The 17,779-nt window shown below is 42.4% G+C and overlaps 1 protein-coding gene across 2 annotated transcripts in view; it reads left to right on the top strand.

Annotated features, from left to right (window-relative positions):
- The window catches only part of zc3h18 (zinc finger CCCH-type containing 18), a 318,015-nt gene that overhangs the window by 11,368 nt on the left and 288,868 nt on the right, over positions 1-17,779 (top strand). The window contains exons 2-3 of one of the 2 annotated variants that reach the window (XM_063067273.1): positions 1,539-1,721; positions 13,770-14,485. In XM_063067273.1, coding sequence (XP_062923343.1) covers positions 13,787-14,485 — 699 coding nt within the window. In that variant the 5' untranslated portion in view covers positions 1,539-1,721; positions 13,770-13,786. The remainder of the gene's footprint in view (positions 1-1,538; positions 1,722-13,769; positions 14,486-17,779) is intronic. The other variant, XM_063067274.1, reaches the window with a different exon arrangement.

Consider the following 17,779-nt stretch of genomic DNA (forward strand, 5'->3'; position numbering starts at 1 on the left):
TTTGATCTATAACTTTCCCTAATTTGGAAGTTCATTGACCTAAAACGCTGACTCTTTCACATTGCCTGAATGCTGTCTGACCTATTTTTCTTGCAGATTTTCAGCATCTGCAGTATTTTGCTTTGGACCTTTATCATCATCCTTCTGATCTCAGTGACACATATACTGTTACCTTATTTGCAACTTAAATTCAAATGTTTAACATCTACATGTGGAATAATTCAGTAACATTGATCTGGCTGGTGAAATTTGTATTGGCATTTATCTTTTTGGTTTTGCTTTGTAGTTTCCAATGTGGATACATTTATAAATGTGCTGAAACAAATTGTGAATAAATGGCCATTGTATGTTCAGACACCTGAGTGATTACGAAGCAATTTACTGAAATTCAAGCTCATTTAAAAATTGGGATATGGACATTGTTTTAAAATATTTGAGGTGGTAGCTCACTTATTTATCGAGATTTATTTGGAGAAGGGCCCTTCTGGCCCATCGAGCCTGCGTCACCCAATATACCCATGTGCCCAATTAACCTACTAACCTGTACGTCTTTGGAATGTGGGAGTAAACCAGAGCACCTGAAGGAAACCCATGTGGTCACGGAGAATGTACAAGCTCCTTATAGATGGTGCTGGCATTGAACCTGGGTACTGTAATAGTGTTACAGTAATCACTGCACTACCATACTGCCCCACAAGCAGAAGACGATTCCATGATATTGATAGAGTTGCAAGAACCTTTGATACAATATACAGTCGACCTTCACTAATCCGACTACCTGTAATCCGGTTCCTTCGTTAATCCAGCACTGATTATGCTTAATGTCATCCTTCTGTAATTTGGCATTTTCACTAATCCGGCACTCCTCAGGTCCCAGTGGTGCTGGATTAGTGAAGGTCAACCTGTATCAGTTATTTGAAACATTGCATGTTATACCTTGGTTACTAAAACTTTCTCATGGGATAGCTATATCTATTTAGGGGTATCTTCCCCCTTCCTTTCCGGTTATGATTAAGGGTCTTGGCTTGGAATATTCACAGTTCATTTCTTTCCATAGATGCTGCATGACCTGCTGAGTTCTTCCAACCTTTTGTGTGTGTTAAACCTTTCTTATCCATGTATCTGTCCAAATTTCTTTTAAACATTATAACTGTACTCATAACTACTATTTCATCTGGCAGCTTATTCCACATACTCACCACCTTCTGTAGAAAAGTTGCCCTTTGAGTCCCCTTTAAATCTTTCCCCTCTTGCCATAAACCTATGCCCTTTAATTTTAAGTTCCTCTATTTTGTGGGGGCGGGGGGGTGGAATCTGACCGGGTGCCTTAGAATCAGAATCGGGTTTATTATCACCAGCATGTGTCATGAAATTTGTTAACTTAGCAGCTGCAGTTCAATGCAATACATAATATAAAAGAAAAAAATCAATCAATTACAGTATATGTATATTGAATAGATTAAAAATCATGCAAAAACGGAAATAATACGTATTTAAAAAAAAGTGAGGTAGTGTTCACAGGTTCAATGTCCATTTAGGAATCGGATGACAGAGGAGAAGAAGCTGTTCCTGAATCGCTGTGTGTGTGCCTTCTTGCTTCTGTACCTCCTACCTGATGGTGACAGTGAGAAAAGGACATGCCCTGGGTGCTGGAGGTCCTAACTAATGGACGCTACCTTTCTGAGACACCACTCCTTGAGGATGTCCTGGGTACTTTATAGGTTAGTACCTAAGATGGAGCCGACTAGATTTACAACCCTCTGCAGCTTCTTTTGGTCCTGTGCAGTAGCACCCCCCCCCCCAACTCCACTCGTCGGTATATTTGCTCCTGTATGCCCTCTCATCACCATCTGAGATTCTACCAACAATGGTTTTATCATTAGCAAAATTATAAATGGTATTTGAGCTATGCCTAGCCACACAGTCGTGTGTATGTAGAGAGTAGAGCAGTGAGCTAAGCACACACCTCTGAGGTGCACCAGTGTTGATTGTCAGCGAGGAGGAGATGTTATCACCAATCCGCACAGATTGCGGTCTTTCAGTTAGGAAGCTGAGGATCCAATTGCAGAGGGAGGTACGGAGGCCCAGGTTTTATAATTTATCAATCAGGATTGTTGGAATGATGGTGTTAAATGCTGAGCCATAGTCGATGAGGCGGGCTGGTGGCGCAGTGACATCAGTGCCAGACTCTGGAGCGAAGGTTCCCAAGTTCGAATGCAGTCAGGCCGCTCCCGGCACGCTTTCCACCTGTGCCGGGTTGAGTGTTGAGCTCGCAACTCGGCCTCATTAAAAAATAAAAGACTGCGCTGTGTGAAGGACATGGGGGACCACTCACAGAATCTTTCCTGCAGGACAACCACTTGAAAAAAAAAGTGGTCGCTGAGGCTCTGGCAGAGTATGGCACACAAAAAAAAATAGTCGATGAACAGCATCCTGACATAGGTGTTTGTATTGTCCAGGTGGTCTAAGGCCATGTGGAGAGTCATTAAGATTGCGTCTGCCGTTAACCTATTGTGGTGATAGGAAAATTGCAGTGGGTCCAGGTCCTTGCTAAGTCAGGAGTTCAGTCTGGTCATGAGCAACCTCTTAAAGCATTTCATCACAGTAGATGTGAGTGCTTCTGGGCGATAGTCATTAAGGCAGCTCATGTTATTCTTCTTAGGCACTGGTATAGTTGTTGCCTTTTTGAAGCAAGTGGGAACTTCCGCCCATAGTAGGGAGAGGTTGAAAATGTCCTTGAATACTCCCGCCAGTTGGTTGGCACCAGTTTTCAGAGCCTTACCAGGTATGCCGTCGGGGCCTTCCGCTCTGCGAGGGTTCACTCTCTTTAAAGCTAACCTAACATCAGCGTCTGAGACAGAGATCACAGGGTCACCAGGTGCAGCAGGGATCTTCACAGCTGCACTTATATTCTCCCTTTCAAAGCTGGCATAGAAGGCATTGAAAATTTGCAGATGACACAAAGCTGGATGGCAGTGTGAAATGTGAGAAGGATGTTATGAGACTGCAAGGTGACTTGGACAGGTTGGGTGAGTGGGCAGATGCAGTTTAATGTGGATAAATGTGATGTTATCCACTTTGGTGGCAAGAACAGGAAGGCAGATTACTATCTGAATGGTGTCAAGTTAAGTTAGGAAAAGGGGAAGTACAACGAGATCTAGGTGTCCTTGTTCATCAGTCACTGAAAGTAAGCATGCAGGTACAGCAGGCAGTGAAGAAAGCTAATGGCATGCTGGCCTTCATAACAAGGAGAATTGAGTATAGGAGCAAAGAGGTCCTTCTGCAGTTGTACAGGGCCCTGGTGAGACCACAGCTGGAATATTGTGTACAGTTTTGGTCTTCAAATTTGAGGAAGGACATTCTAGCTATTGAGGGAGTGCAGCGTAGGTTCACGAGGTTAATTCCCGGGATGGCGGGAAAGTCATATGTTGAAAGATTGGAGCGACTGGGGTTGTATACACTGGAATTTAGAAGGATGAGAGAGGATCTGATTGAAACATATAAGATTATTAAGGGATTGGACACGCTAGAGGCAGGAAACATGTTCCTGATGTTGGGGGAGTCCAGAACCAGAGGCCACAGTTTAAGAATAGGGGGTAGACAATTTAGAAAGTTGAGGAAAAACTTTTTCACACAGAGGGTTGTGGTTCTGTGGAATGCTCTGCCTCAGAAGGCAGTGGAGGCCAATTCTCTGGATTCTTTCAAAAAAGAGTTAGATAGAGCTCTTAAAGATAGCAGAGTGAAAGGATATGGGGAGAAGGCAGGAAAAGGGTACTGATTGTGGGTGATCAGCCATGATCACAGTGAATGGTGGTGCTGGCTCGAAGGGCTGAATAGCCTACTCCTGCACCTATTGTCTATTGTTTAGTTCATCTGGTAGTGAAGCATGGCTGTCATTTATGCTATTGGGTTTTGCTATGTCAGAAGTAATGTCTTGCAAACCCTGCCAGAGTTGTCGTACATCTGATGTCGCCTCCAACCTCGTTTGAAATAGTTTCTTCGCCCTTGAAATAGCCCTCCACAAATCATACCTGGTTTTCTGGTACAGACTTAGGTCGCTAAACTTGAATACCACAGATCTAGCCTTCAGCATGTCCTGTTACATCCATGGCTTTTGGTTTGGGAATACATACCAAGTCTTTGTAGGCACACACTCATCTACACAGATTTCAATGAAATCTGTAACAACTGCAGCATACGCATCTAGATTCGAAGATGAATCCCTGAATACAGTCCAGTCCATCGATTCAAAGCAGTCCTGTGCTTCCTTTGTCCAAACCTTCTTGGTCCTCACTACTGGTGCTCCAGCCTTCAGTCTCTGCTGATACTCAGGAAGTAGAAGTACAGCCAGGTGATCAGACTTCCCGAAGTGAGGGCGTGGAATAGCACGGAAGGCATTCCTGATGGTGGTGTAGCAAAGGTCCAGTGTGTTGTTTCCTCTGCTATTGCAAGTGATCTGTTGATGGTAATTGTTTAGTGATTTTTTTTTCAGACTGGCCTGGTTAAAATCCCCCAAAACGATGTTCTTAACCCCGTTCCTCATTTCTGGTCTTTTCCATGAGTCAGCTTGTTTCTTGGTCCTTTTTGGGACCCAGTCTCTAATCTCCATGAGGCAGCTCTCTGGACATCAAGTTCCAAACTGAACGTCGCGGGCTCCAACAGTTTTCGTAACAAAAACAAGACAAAAAGAACAAGCAGAAGACGTAGAAAATGTGAAATAATAATAAAAAGTGAAAAATAGAAATTCTTCATAGTGCCTAACTTGTTGAAATAGTGAACGTCGTTTCATTTTCACTCCCGGCTGTTTCTGGCATCTTCAAACCTGAATGTTTGAAATTGCAGTGAGGAAAACCATTCTGAATTGTCTTACTGCTATATCCCCTCAGTGTTCTGTTCCTTCGTAATGCCATTGGCTGTTTGGTATTATAATGATGTAGAAGGAGGCCATTTGACTCAGCAGGTCCATACCACCTCCTGGAGACAATTGCTTCTGTCTCATTCCTCTTACTTCCTTGTCCTGTATGTTTCTTGCTTAACTTCTCTGTGATTCTTTTTGCCATTATCCTGCAATACTGGGTAGTTGGTACCAGTCAGCTGACCAGTGCTTCTATTGGCACCTTGATGCCTCCACAATCACAGAGGGAAACACTTGGCAGTATTTTTTGGTGACTGTTTTACTGCTATTTTAAATATGCTCTTTGTAATGACCGTTGTTTCTGTGTTTTGTACTTCAGCGCAAAGTAACGCTGTTTCGTTTGGCTGTATTCTTGGGTATTCCCATATGCTTGAATAACAACTAAACTTGAAATGTATTTGCACGATTATTTGTAAAAGCACCTCAATTATTGAATCCCCAGGAATCACTGAAAATGTACTGACGTTTTCTGTGGTTACCCCACTTGTGCCATCTCCACCACCCCATATCCAAATTAGTCATGTTGCAGTGGCTGTGCTCTGAATTACACATGCTGAAGATGGTAATACTCTCATTGATATTCAGCACTACAAACAGGTTGCTATCATACAAGGATTCCTTGCCTTGTCCTGCCCTGCCATTTGATTGCCCATTTTCCATCCTCCTGTACTGTCTGCACCTGTTGTGTATAATGACAGAAATTCATATCCTCATGCCTGCGTTGCAGTTACTCTAATTTGGTCTTAAACTTAGAAATCTTGTTGGCTGAAGTTAGAAGTATAGATTGGAAATAGTCGATCACAGTTAATTGGGACCAGTATATTTTGGCCCAATTAAGCAACTGTCCCAATTAGCTGAATTTTCATGGAAATAGTTAAAAAAGGTATTAAAAAAAGACAAACTACAACTGAATAACCAGTTATGTATTTTAGTGAAATACAGAACAAACAATACTAGATAAATACTTTATTGATCTCAAAGGAAATTACAGTGTCACGGTAACATTACAAGTGCACAGATGTACAAGCGTTAGAAGTAAGAAAGAATAAAAAATAAGTTACCACAAACAGTCTAATAGGAGGGGGGGTCATCACTTCCCTAGGTATAGATTGACTCATTATAGAGTTTAATGGTTGAGCGTAAGAAAGACCTTGTATAGTACTCTTTCGAGCAGTGCAGTTGTCTTCGTACTGCAACATGATAAAACTGTGTGTTAGTTCCTAATAGTTATCAACGGATGAATTAATTCAGTGTACATTGCATGTTCTTTTGATTGACTGTAAATGAACAAAATCAGCGCAGGCACCTCCCATGGATTGCCTTCATACAATTGCATTCTCCAAATCTTCATTTTCATTGTTACATTCAACATTGTCAATATTTTCAAACTCTTCATAATTCCTAACTTGTTGAGGTAGTGAAGTCGTGTCATTTTGACAGCTGGTTGTTTCTGGCATATCCAAGCTTGAATGCTTGAAACTGCAGTAAGGAAATCAACTCTGAATTGTCTTATTGATTATTTCTCACCAACTATCAATGACAAAACCACTGCTTTTTGAACAGAAATACATGCAACTGATTCTATTTAAAAACTGTTCACTCTAAGCATGGTTCATGCGACTGATGCTAGTTAGGAACTTTGGCAACAGTCTCCTAACTCAGTTAAGTGGCATAGTGCCCCAAATAAACTCTTAGTTGCCCAAATAAGCAGCTGCCCCAGTTAACTGATGGCCAATTAACCAGACTCCACTGTATCAGCTTAAAACCATTGAAACTTTTAAGTATCAGACTTCTGTGCTCGTGCTGTTGGATCTGCTGGGGGGTCCTCCAAGCCTGATCAGGGAAATGCCACATTTTTAATTTGGTGTACCCAGCCTGGGAATTGGGAAGGAAAAAGGAAATAACTTGTTCTTTAAAAATTTTGCTTTATTTTAATGTTTTCAGTCTTATGCCTTTTGTTTTTTAGGGCTATTTTAATCTCCACTTAATTTTAGTTATTTTTAATGTCTGAGCATCAAAAAACATTTTTAAAAACCTTTAAGCAACACACATCAAAGTTGCTGGTGAACGTAGCAGGCCAAGCAGCATCTATAGAAAGAGGTGCAGTCGACGTTTCAGGCCGAGACCCTTCGTCAGGACTAACTGAAGGAAGAGTGAGTAAGGGATTTGAAAGCTGGAGGGGGAGGGGGAGATGCAAAATGATAGGAGAAGACAGGAGGGGGAGGGATAGAGCCGAGAGCTGGACAGGTGATAGGCAAAAGGGGATACGAGAGGATCATGGGACAGGAGGTCCGGGAAGAAAGACAGGGGGGGGGGGGGTGACCCAGAGGATGGGCAAGAGGTATATTCAGAGGGACAGAGGGAGAAAAAGGAGAGTGAGAGAAAGAATGTGTGCATAAAAATGAGTAACAGATGGGGTATGAGGGGGAGGTGGGGCCTTAGTGGAAGTTAGAGAAGTCGATGTTCATGCCATCAGGTTGGAGGCTACCCAGACGGAATATAAGGTGTTGTTCCTCCAACCTGAGTGTGGCTTCATCTCCACAGTAGAGGAGGCTGTGGACAGACATGTCAGAATGGGAATGGGATGTGGAACTAAAATGTGTGGCCACTGGGAGATCCTGCTTTCTCTGGCGGACAGAGCGTAGATGTTCAGCAAAGCGGTCTCCCAGTCTGCGTCGGGTCTCACCAATATATAAAAGGCCACATCGGGAGCACCGGACGCAGTATATCACCCCAGTCGACTCACAGGTGAAGTGATGCCTCACCTGGAAGGACTGTTTGGGGCCCTGAATGGTGGTAAGGGAGGAAGTGTAAGGGCATGTGTAGCACTTGTTCCGCTTACACGGATAAGTGCCAGGAGGGAGATCAGTGGGGAGGGATGGGGGGGACGAATGGACAAGGGAGTTGTGTAGGGAGCGATCCCTGCGGAATGCAGAGAGAGGCGGGGAGGGAAAGATGTGCTTAGTGGTGGGATCCCGTTGGAGGTGGCGGAAGTTACAGAGAATAATATGTTGGACCCGGAGGCTGGTGGGGTGGTAGGTGAGGACCAGGGGAACCCTATTCCTAGTGGGGTGGTGGGAGGATGGAGTGAGAGCAGATGTACGTGAAATGGGGGAGATACGTTTAAGAGCAGAGTTGATAGTGGAGGAAGGGAAGCCCCTTTCTTTAAAAAAGGAAGACATCTCCCTCGTCCTAGAATGAAAAGCCTCATCCTGAGAGCAGATGCGGCGGAGACGGAGGAATTGCGAGAAGGGGATGGCGTTTTTGCAAGAGACAGGGTGAGAAGAGGAATAGTCCAGATAGCTGTGAGTCAGTAGGCTTATAGTAGACATCAGTGGATAAGCTGTCTCCAGAGACAGAGACAGAATCTTTAACTGTTTTGACTGAAGATGAAGCTCTGTCCACAAACTTTCCTCTGTCAAACTGCTGTGTGAATTACTATAGTTTTGAATGCCACATTGCCTGTTGTTGCTCTGATCTTAACCTCTGACAGAGAGCCAGCAAAAGTGGACCTTTGTATCCAAACCAATGAATTCAGGCAGAGAGGGTGGGTTTCGATAGCCATGTGTAGCAAATCCACATGGCGTGCATTGCTCAGCAAGGACTGGACTCGCAGGTTCAGGTAAATGGAGCCACTTCCTGCACAGAGTCCTGGAGCTGCATTTAGCACAGGGATTTCAGCATGTCTTAGCTACCCAATTTTGTTTAAGATCATCTATTATATAGAAGTTTAACATTCTTCCTTTCTGTTTATGTACATATTTACTTGAAAGTGGGATTTTATTCGATTGCTAGTTTTAAATTTCTGCTTTGGATAAAGTCACTAATTATTTACATACAGTTGCAAGCAGAAGTTTGTGAACACTTTGCAATTACCTGCCTTTCTGCATTAATTATAAAATGTGGTCTGGTCTTCATCTAAGTCACAATAGTAGATAAACACAATTTGCCTAAACTAATAACACACAATTGTACTTCTCATCAATACCAAGTATACCATTTCAACAATCACAGTCGAGGTTCAAAAAAAAGTATGTGAACCTTTGGGGTAATGCCTACTACAAAAGCTTTTTGGAGTCAGGTGTTCCAATCAATGAGATGTGATTGGATATGCGGGTTGAAGAGGTGTCCTGCCCTATATAAAAAAAAAGTCACACAAAGTCAGGTTACCAACAGAGCCTGCTCTTCTCAATAAAGATCTGTTCATGCTCCATTCCTTGATCAAAACAACTTTCAGAGGACCTTAGAAGAATTGCAGAAATGCATGAAGCTGGAAAAGGCTGCAAAAGCATTTCTAAAGACCTGAATATTCATCAGTCCACAGTAAGAGAATTTGTCTAAAAATGGAAGAAATTCAGTACTATTGCTACTCTCCCTAGGACTGGGTATCCCACAAAGATCACACCAATAGCACAACGTGCAATACTGAAGAAGGTGAAAAAGAACCCAAGGGTAACAGGAAAAACCTCCAGAAATCTCTAGAACTTGCTAAAGTCTCTGTCTATATGTCCACGATAAGAGAAACACTGAAGGTATTCATAGAAGGATACCAAGGAGAAAACAACAGTTCTCCAAAAAAATCATTGCTGCATGTCTCATGTTTGCAAAAAACTACCTGGATGTTCCACATGCTTTAGGGGCAATCTTCTCTGGACAGATGAGACAAAGGTACATTGCTATGTTTGGAGGAAAACGGGCACTACACACCCAACACCAAAAGCTCATCCCAACTGTGAAGCATGGTAGAAAGAGCATCATGGCTTGGGGCTGCTTTGCTGCCTTAGGACCTGGACAGCTTGCAATCGTTGAGCAAGCAATGAATTCAAAATTGGATCAAGACGTTTTACAGGAGAATGTCAGGGTAGCAGTCCATCACCTGAAGCCTCATAGAAGTTGGATGGTGCAAAAAGATGATCCGAAAGACAGAAGTAAATCAACAACAGAATAGTTTAAAAAGAAGAAAGTCTGTGTTTTCAAATGGCAAAGTAAGAGTCCAGACCTCAACCCAATTGAGAAGCTGTGGCATGACCTGAAGAGGGCTGTTCATGCAAGGTATCCCAGAACTATTGATGAACTGAAACAGTTTTGTACGGAGGAATGGTCTAATCTAAAATTCCTCCTCCTCGTTGTGCAAGGCTGATCAGCAGCTACAGGAAACGTTTGGTGGAGGTTATTGCTGCTAAAGGAGGTTCTACCAGTTATTAAATACAAGGGTTCACATACTTTTTGCAGCCTGGACTGTGAATGATTGAACAATGTGTTCAATAAAGACATGAAAAATACAATTGTGTATTATTAGTTTAGGCAGATTGTCTTAGTCTATTAAGTCTTAGATGAAGATCAGGCCACATTTTATGAGTAATTAATGCAGAAAACCAGGTAATTGCAAAGGGTTCACAAACTTTATCTTGCAACTGTACTTATTATTGCCCATTAGTTTGAGGTTTCATGAGAACCAGAACTTTTAAAAACAAGGAGTATTTTTGTTATGATTCTGAATAGAGTTATTCTTGGCATATATGGTGGTGTAGCGGATAGTGCGAAACTATTGCAGCTTTGCGCATCTTAGAGTTAGGAGTTCAATTTTGGCGCCGTCTGAGGAGTTTTTACGTTCTCCCTCTGACCATGTTCGTTTCCTCCCGCAGTCCAAAGACGTACTGGTTGTGAGGTTAATTTGTCACTGAGAGTTGTTGGCTCACTGGGTGGATGGGCTTGTTCCACACTGTATCCCTAACTAAAAATAAAATTGTACTGTTAGAGCAGAATGAAGATGGAACGTTGGTTAAGGTGGTAAATTCAATTCAGTCCTCATCACATCTTCACTATAATCCTTGAAGTGAGCACCTTATTGAACTAATGCAAGGTTGTTTAAAATTCAAGCTTCAAGATTGTTTAATGTCATTTTTTGTACACCAGGTTAAAGCAGAATGAAATAAATATTACTCTGGATCCGATGCAGGCAAAAAAACAGATTAAGATTAGAATCAGAATCACTTTATTTGCCAGTATGTGAAACATACCAGAATTGATTGTGGTTCGGTGCCAAGCATCAACCGCAGGGCGATACCATAACAGACAACCCAATAGTAACCAAAAATTTACGAGACAATTGCGCAAACAGCCATGAGCAGTCAACAATTAGTGCAACTTAAATATGAATATGTGAACAGACTAAATAACTATCAACAGAACAAGGAGAGCGGCAAAAACCATTTTAATGGATGTTGTGCTTGGGCAGTTAGGATATTAGACCTGAGTGAGTTTTGTTGAGAAGCTGGATAGCAACAGGAAAGAGGCTTCAGAGACGACATGTGGTCCTGGTGGAGATGGACTCGTAGCGTCTCCTTGATGGCAGTTCGGTGAATAGGTGACAGCTACTTGATGGGGTTTGCAGTAATTTTTCCAGTTCTTTTCTGGCGATGGGAGCAGATCTTTTAATGTTGGTAGCTGACAGCCAGTGATCTCTGCTGAGTGGACCACTCGCTGTAACTTGAACTTCGAGAGGGAGATGGCAGTGGGAAAGCAAATAGTGATTGAGGTGGTCGCAACAATCTCAAGTGGCTGAGTAAAAATTCATCAGTACAGTCCCTGAGATGTTAAGTTTCCTAAGCTGACGTAGGAAGAATTATCTCTGCTGGGTTTTCTAAATTTAAAAACAAATATAAATGCATAAGATAGCTTGTATACATTGATTGTAAATCTATAAAATGATGCTAGGCACAAGAGTATCTGTACATAAGGTAAGTGACAGGAAGTGATAAATGATAAAATGATTTAAGAGACTCTTAGATAGGTACATGGAGCTTAGAAAAATAGAGAGCTATGCTATGGGGAAATTCTAGGCAGCTTCCAGAGTAGGTAAAGGTTGTGGATTTGAGAAGTAATGTTGAAGATGTCTTTTGACTTGCCAACAATCCTGGTTATGAGTCTTGTCTTCATTATTCCTTGTTCTGTGAGTCAGCACTCTGGAGCTCCCATCTGGCTTGTGGCTGTCTGAAGCTTAGAATATACTTTATTGTCGCCAAACAATTGAGACTAGAACGTACAATCATCACAGCGATATTTGATTCTGCGCTTTCCGCTCCCTGGATTACAAATATTAAATATTAAAAATAGTAAAAATTAGTAAATATTAAACATTTAAATTATAAATTGTAAGTAGAAAATAGAAAAATGGAAAGTAAGGTAGTGTAAAAAAAACTGATATTTGGAGGGTACGGCCCAGATCCGGGTCAGGATCCGTTCAGCAGTCTTATCACAGTTGGAAAGAAGCTGTTCCCAAATCTGGTCATATGAGTCTTCAAGCTCCTGAACCTTCTCCCGGAGGGAAGAGGGACGAAAAGTGTGTTGTCTGGGTGGGTGGTGTCCTTGATTATGCTGGCAGCATTGCTCCAACAGCGTTTGGTGTAAAGTGAGTCCAAGGACGGAAGATTGGTTTCTGTGATGTGCTGCGCCTAGAAAAATGCTTTCTACGGTGCATCTATAAAAATTAGTGAGGGTTTTAGGGGACAGACCAAATTTCTTTAGTTTTCTCAGGAAGTAAAGGCGCTGGTGGGCCCTCTTGGCAGTGAACTCTGTTTGGTTGGACCAAGTCAGGTCATTTGTGATATTGACCCCGAGGAACTTAAAGCTTTTGACCTGTTCCACTTGTGCACCACCAATGTAAATTGGGTCGTGCGGTCCGCTACTCCTTCTGAAGTCAACAACCAATTCCTTCGTCTTGCTGACGTTGAGGGATAGGTTATTGTCTTCGCACCATGCCACCAGGTTCTTAATTTCCTCTCTGTACTCAAACTCATCATTACCCAAGATATGGCCTACAATTGTTGTGTCATCAGCAAACTTAGATATTGACTGTGACGGAAACTTGGCTACACAATCATGGGTGTACAGTGAATACAACAGAGGGCTGAGTACACAGCCTTGTGGGGCACCGGTGCTCAGAGTGATTGTAGAGGAGAGCTTGTCCCCTATTTTTACAGCCTGGGTCCTGTCTGTGAGGAAGTTGAAGATCCAGCTGCAGATCTGAGTGCTGAGGCCCAGGTTCCGGAGCTTAGGAATCAGTTTATTTGGAATGATGGTATTAAAGGCAGAGCTGTAGTCAATGAAAAGGAGCCTTACGTATGCATCTTTATTCTCCAGGTGTTCTAAGGAGGAATGTAGGGCCAGAGAGATGGCATCTGCCATTGACCTGTTGCTCTGGTAGGCGAATTGCAAAGCGTCAAGGTTGACCGGTATTGCTGCTGCTGGTTGATGTGCATTTTTGTTTCAGTTAATTTCTGCCCTTTACCAGGCACTGCAAGTTGAACACACACAAAGCACTGGAGGTACTCATCAGATCAGGCAGTATCTATAAAAATGAATAAACAGACTTTTTGGGTTGAGATCCTTCATCAGGACTGGAAAGGAAGGGGAAAGATGCCAGAATATAAAGGTGGGAGCAGGGGAAGGAGGACAAGTTAGAAGGTGATAGATGAAACCAGGTGGGTGGGAAAGGTAAAGGGCTGAAGAAGAAGGAATCTGAGAGGAGAGTGGACCATTAGAGAAAGGGAAGGAAGCGGGACCCCGGGGCAGGTGAGGAGAAGAAGTAAGAGGCCAGTGAAGAAGAGGGAAGGGTGGGGAAAAAGAGAAAAAAAGTACCAGAAGGTAAGTTGAATGTATTTCTGCTTGACTTTCGTTCTGTATCATAGAAAATAACAAGCTTGACTGAAATTCAGATGTATTGAAGATCACTTTGTAAGATTCTCAGACTTGAATGCCATTTTGTTGCAGAAGTTAATAATGAGATGTATATTGAGGAAATGCAGTTGTGCCCTTTGGGGGAAACATATTCATGTACTTTTTCTTATAACAGAATAACATTATTCTCCAATGGATGTCTCTGATAGCCCTGATCGTGACCCACGTTCCCCAGAGGACCAGCTCTCTGATGATGATGACGATGACTTATTGCTTGAAGGGGGTCATGAAAATGATGAAGAGGACGATATAGACAAACATTCAGACAATGAGGGAGAAGGCGTAGATTCTGAAGACAATGACCATTGCAGTGATGCAGAGGTTCATAGTTTTGGTGAACCTGACAATGATGGGGAAACTCACGAATCAGAGGTGGAGGAAGAGGAGGAAAAGTTGAGGGAGGAAGGTGATTACAGTGAAGAAAGTGGAAATGAGGAGCGACCTAATGTAGAATCTGACCGAGATAATATTGTGAGTCCAAAAAGAACTTGTAGTGCTGAGCAAGCTGAAAAAGGTACCACTGAGAAACAAGATTTGCAAGTCGATGAGGAAGCCGCAAACGATTTTAAGGACGAAGCGTCTTCTGTCATCAGGGACCTGGATGAGCATGAGCTGGACTATGATGAGGAGGTTCCTGAAGAACAGCCAGGGGCTGTAACAGAAGACAGTGAGAAACAAAGCACTGAGGAGAAAAGCAGTGACTCACCAAAGGAGGGAGAGAATGAAAAGAGTCAGCCTGAGGAGAGGAAGTCTGAAAGAGACAGAAAAGATGCATTTCGTGAGAGGAAAAAGGATGAAGATGATGGGGAGCTAGATGAAGGAGAAGTTGAGGTATGATTTTCAAATAATCCTAAGGAATATAGCGTGCATTATAATGATTCAAAGCAACACACACAAAATGCTAGAGGTACACAGCAGGTCAGGCAGCATCTATGGAGGGAAGCAAGCAGTCAATGTTTCTAGTTGAGACCTGAATGAAGAGACTTGGTGTGAAATGTTGATTGTTTATTCCCCTCCATTGATGCTGCCTGACCAACTGAGCTCCTTCAGCACTTTGTGTGTGTTTCTCTGGACTTCCAGCATCTACAGAATCTCTTCTGTTTATAATGATTCAAGTCTTGTTCTGTAGCCATATTATTGTTCTGTTTATTTTTGAGCATGCAGGTGATTAGCATAGTCCAATTTGTGAGTGATGTGGTAGCTTTATTCTGCATTTAACCCACATTTGTGCAGGGAATGGGAGTAATACTAAATGTTCACTTCTCACACCTTCTCATAGCTGAATGTTGTTCATTGTGGCATGGATTTCATTTTCACACTGTATCAGGTTCCAGTCCTGCTCCTTGCACCTTTTGTCAAACTTGAAGCCTATGTCTTTGGTGAACTGTCTGAAAAGCACTAGGCCAGTATAGTTTGTATAGATTGGGCATAAGAAGGAATTGTACCTGTAATTCCAGGATAAGACTGGTACAGTTGATGTTGACACATCTCCATTATCAGAGAGATAAGCTTGTATTCTCTTATTCAAACATCTAGAAACAGATTAGGAAGTCCTCTGTTTCCAAGGTGTGCTCCAGTTCTTGCATCGCCCACTGGTCCTGGAAAATCTCCAGTGCGTCAGAGGGCACTGGATACTCCCTCTCTAGAGGCACTGGGGTTTGGATGTAACCTCAGAAGGGAAAATGGTTGGCTGGTATGGACCCCTTAAAAGCCTGTTGACTGGGCAATGAATTGCCATATTGGCCAGGCCCATCAACAGATCAAGGAAACCCCTGAGCTATCATCAACAGTGTGTGCCCAACCGATAAACAGGAGAACAGGGCTGGAGGGTAACTCAGAGCAGCTCCTGTAGTCTCACATTCCGTGTTCATGGAATAAGGATTCCTCCAGGCCACAGAAATTACCTAGTCTGGGAATCCAAAAACCAGTTTCAAAACGATTAGATGGACTGAAGTGCATGTTCTGTGCTGTAGTGCTCTGTCTATTACACCTTGGCATGTTGGACTGTGTTGTGTATAGGTTCAGTTGTATACAGGGGTGCTAGAAAGTTTGTTAATCCTGTATTATTATCTCTGTATTAAAATAAATATGACCTAAAATGTGATCAGATCTTCATACAAATCCTAAAACTAGTGAAGGAGAACCCAATTAAATAAATAATACAAAAATATTATACTTGTTCATTTATTTATTGAGAAAAATGATCCCTTATTACATGTATTTGTTGGAAAAAGTATGTAAACCTTTGGGGGATGCCTTCTACAAATGCTATTTGGAGTCATGTGCTCCAATCAAAGAGATGAGATTGGAGGTGTGGGTTGTAGAGATGCCTGCCCAATAAAAAAGATACAGTCAGGTTACTGAAAGAGCTTGCCCTTCTCAAGAAAGAACTGTTTATGTGCACTGTGCCTCGATCAAAACGACTTTCAGAGGATCTTGGAAGAAGAATCGTAGAGATGCATGAAGCTGAAAAATGGTACAGAAGCATTTCTAAAGACTTAAGTATTCATCAGTCCGCAGTAAGAGAAACTGTCTGCAAATGGAAGAAATTCAGTACTATTGCTACTGTCTCCAGGGGTGGGTGTCCTGCAAAGATCACACTAAGAACACAATATGCAATGCAGAAGGAGGTGAAGAAGAACCTAAGGGTAACAGCAAAAGGCGTGCAGAAATCTCTAGAACTCTGCTCATGTGTCCGCTATAAGAAAGGCACTGAACAAGAATGATGTTCATGGAAGGACACCACGGAGGAAACCACTGCTCTCCATTTAAAAAAAACATTGCTGCATGTCTCAAGCTTGCAAAAGACCACCTGGATGTTCCACAATGCTTCTGGGACAATGTTCTGTGGACAGATGAGACAAAAGTTGAACTTGGCAGAAGTACATACTGCTCTGTTTGGAGGAAAAGGGGCACTGCACGCCAACTCCAAAAGCTCTTCTCATGAAGCATGATGGAAGGAGCATTTTGGTTTGGGGCTGCTTTGCTGGCTTGGGGCCTGGACAGCTTGCAATTGTTGTGGGAACAATGAATTCAAAATTGTATCAATACATTTTACAGGAGAATGTCAGGGTAGCAGTCCCTCACCTGAAGCTTAATGGAAGTTGACTAATGCAATAAGACAATGATCCAACAGACAAGAGTAAATCAACAACAGAACAGTTTAAAAAGACAATTCATGTTTTGGAATCGCTGAGTCAAAGTCCTGGCCTTAGTCCTATAGAAATGTTGTGCAAGGACTTGAAGCAAGCAGTTCATGCAAGGAAGTCCACCACCATCCCAGAGTTGAAGCAGTTTTGTAAGGAGGAATGGCCTAAAATTCCTCCTGGCCAATGTGCAGGACTGGAAACATTTGGTTGAAGATATTGATGTATAAAGGGGTCACACCAGTACTGAGATCAAAGGTTCACATACTTTTTCGAACAAATACATGTAATATTGGATCATTTTTCTCAATAAATAAATGAACAAGTATAATGTTTTTTACGTTATTTATTTTATTGGGTTCTCTATCTAGTTTTAAGACTTGTGTAAAAATCTGATCACATTTTAGATCATATTTATGCAGAAATAGAGAAAATTCTACAGGGTTCACAAACTTTCTAGCACCGTAGGTAATGCCTTTGCACAGTGTGAGCATTTCCAGGAGACAGCTGAAGTTATAGAGGACCAGTTCCTGTGGGGAGTGGTTTAGGATTTCATGTGATTAGTAAGTCCATCTGAGCAGGAGACAGCTTGGTTGGGATGACTCCACAATTTGACCCCACTGGTTGGAAAGCCTGAGGTTCTGGCCATGAGCATTTACAACATGTGTTATGCTCCCCTGCCATCCGGTTCATCTCCACATCTGGCAGCCTTGTCAGCCAGAATGTCCTCCCCTGAGGGACAAGCATGCTCACTGCTGGTGAATATGTTCCATTCTCTGAGAGAGTCTTGGTTGAAAATGAGATTCTCCCTCAGAGGCAGTATGGAAACAGGCCCTTCAGCCCAACTTGAGAATGCTAACTCTGTGCCTTTTAGAGCTGGTCCTATTTGCCTACATTTGGCCCATATTTCTCTAGACCTTTCCATGAACTTGTCCAAATGTCTTTAAAACATTGTAATTGTACCTACTTCCACCACTTC

Source organism: Mobula hypostoma, chromosome 14, assembly GCF_963921235.1.
Source record: "Mobula hypostoma chromosome 14, sMobHyp1.1, whole genome shotgun sequence".
NCBI classification, from domain to species: Eukaryota; Metazoa; Chordata; class Chondrichthyes; order Myliobatiformes; family Myliobatidae; genus Mobula; species Mobula hypostoma.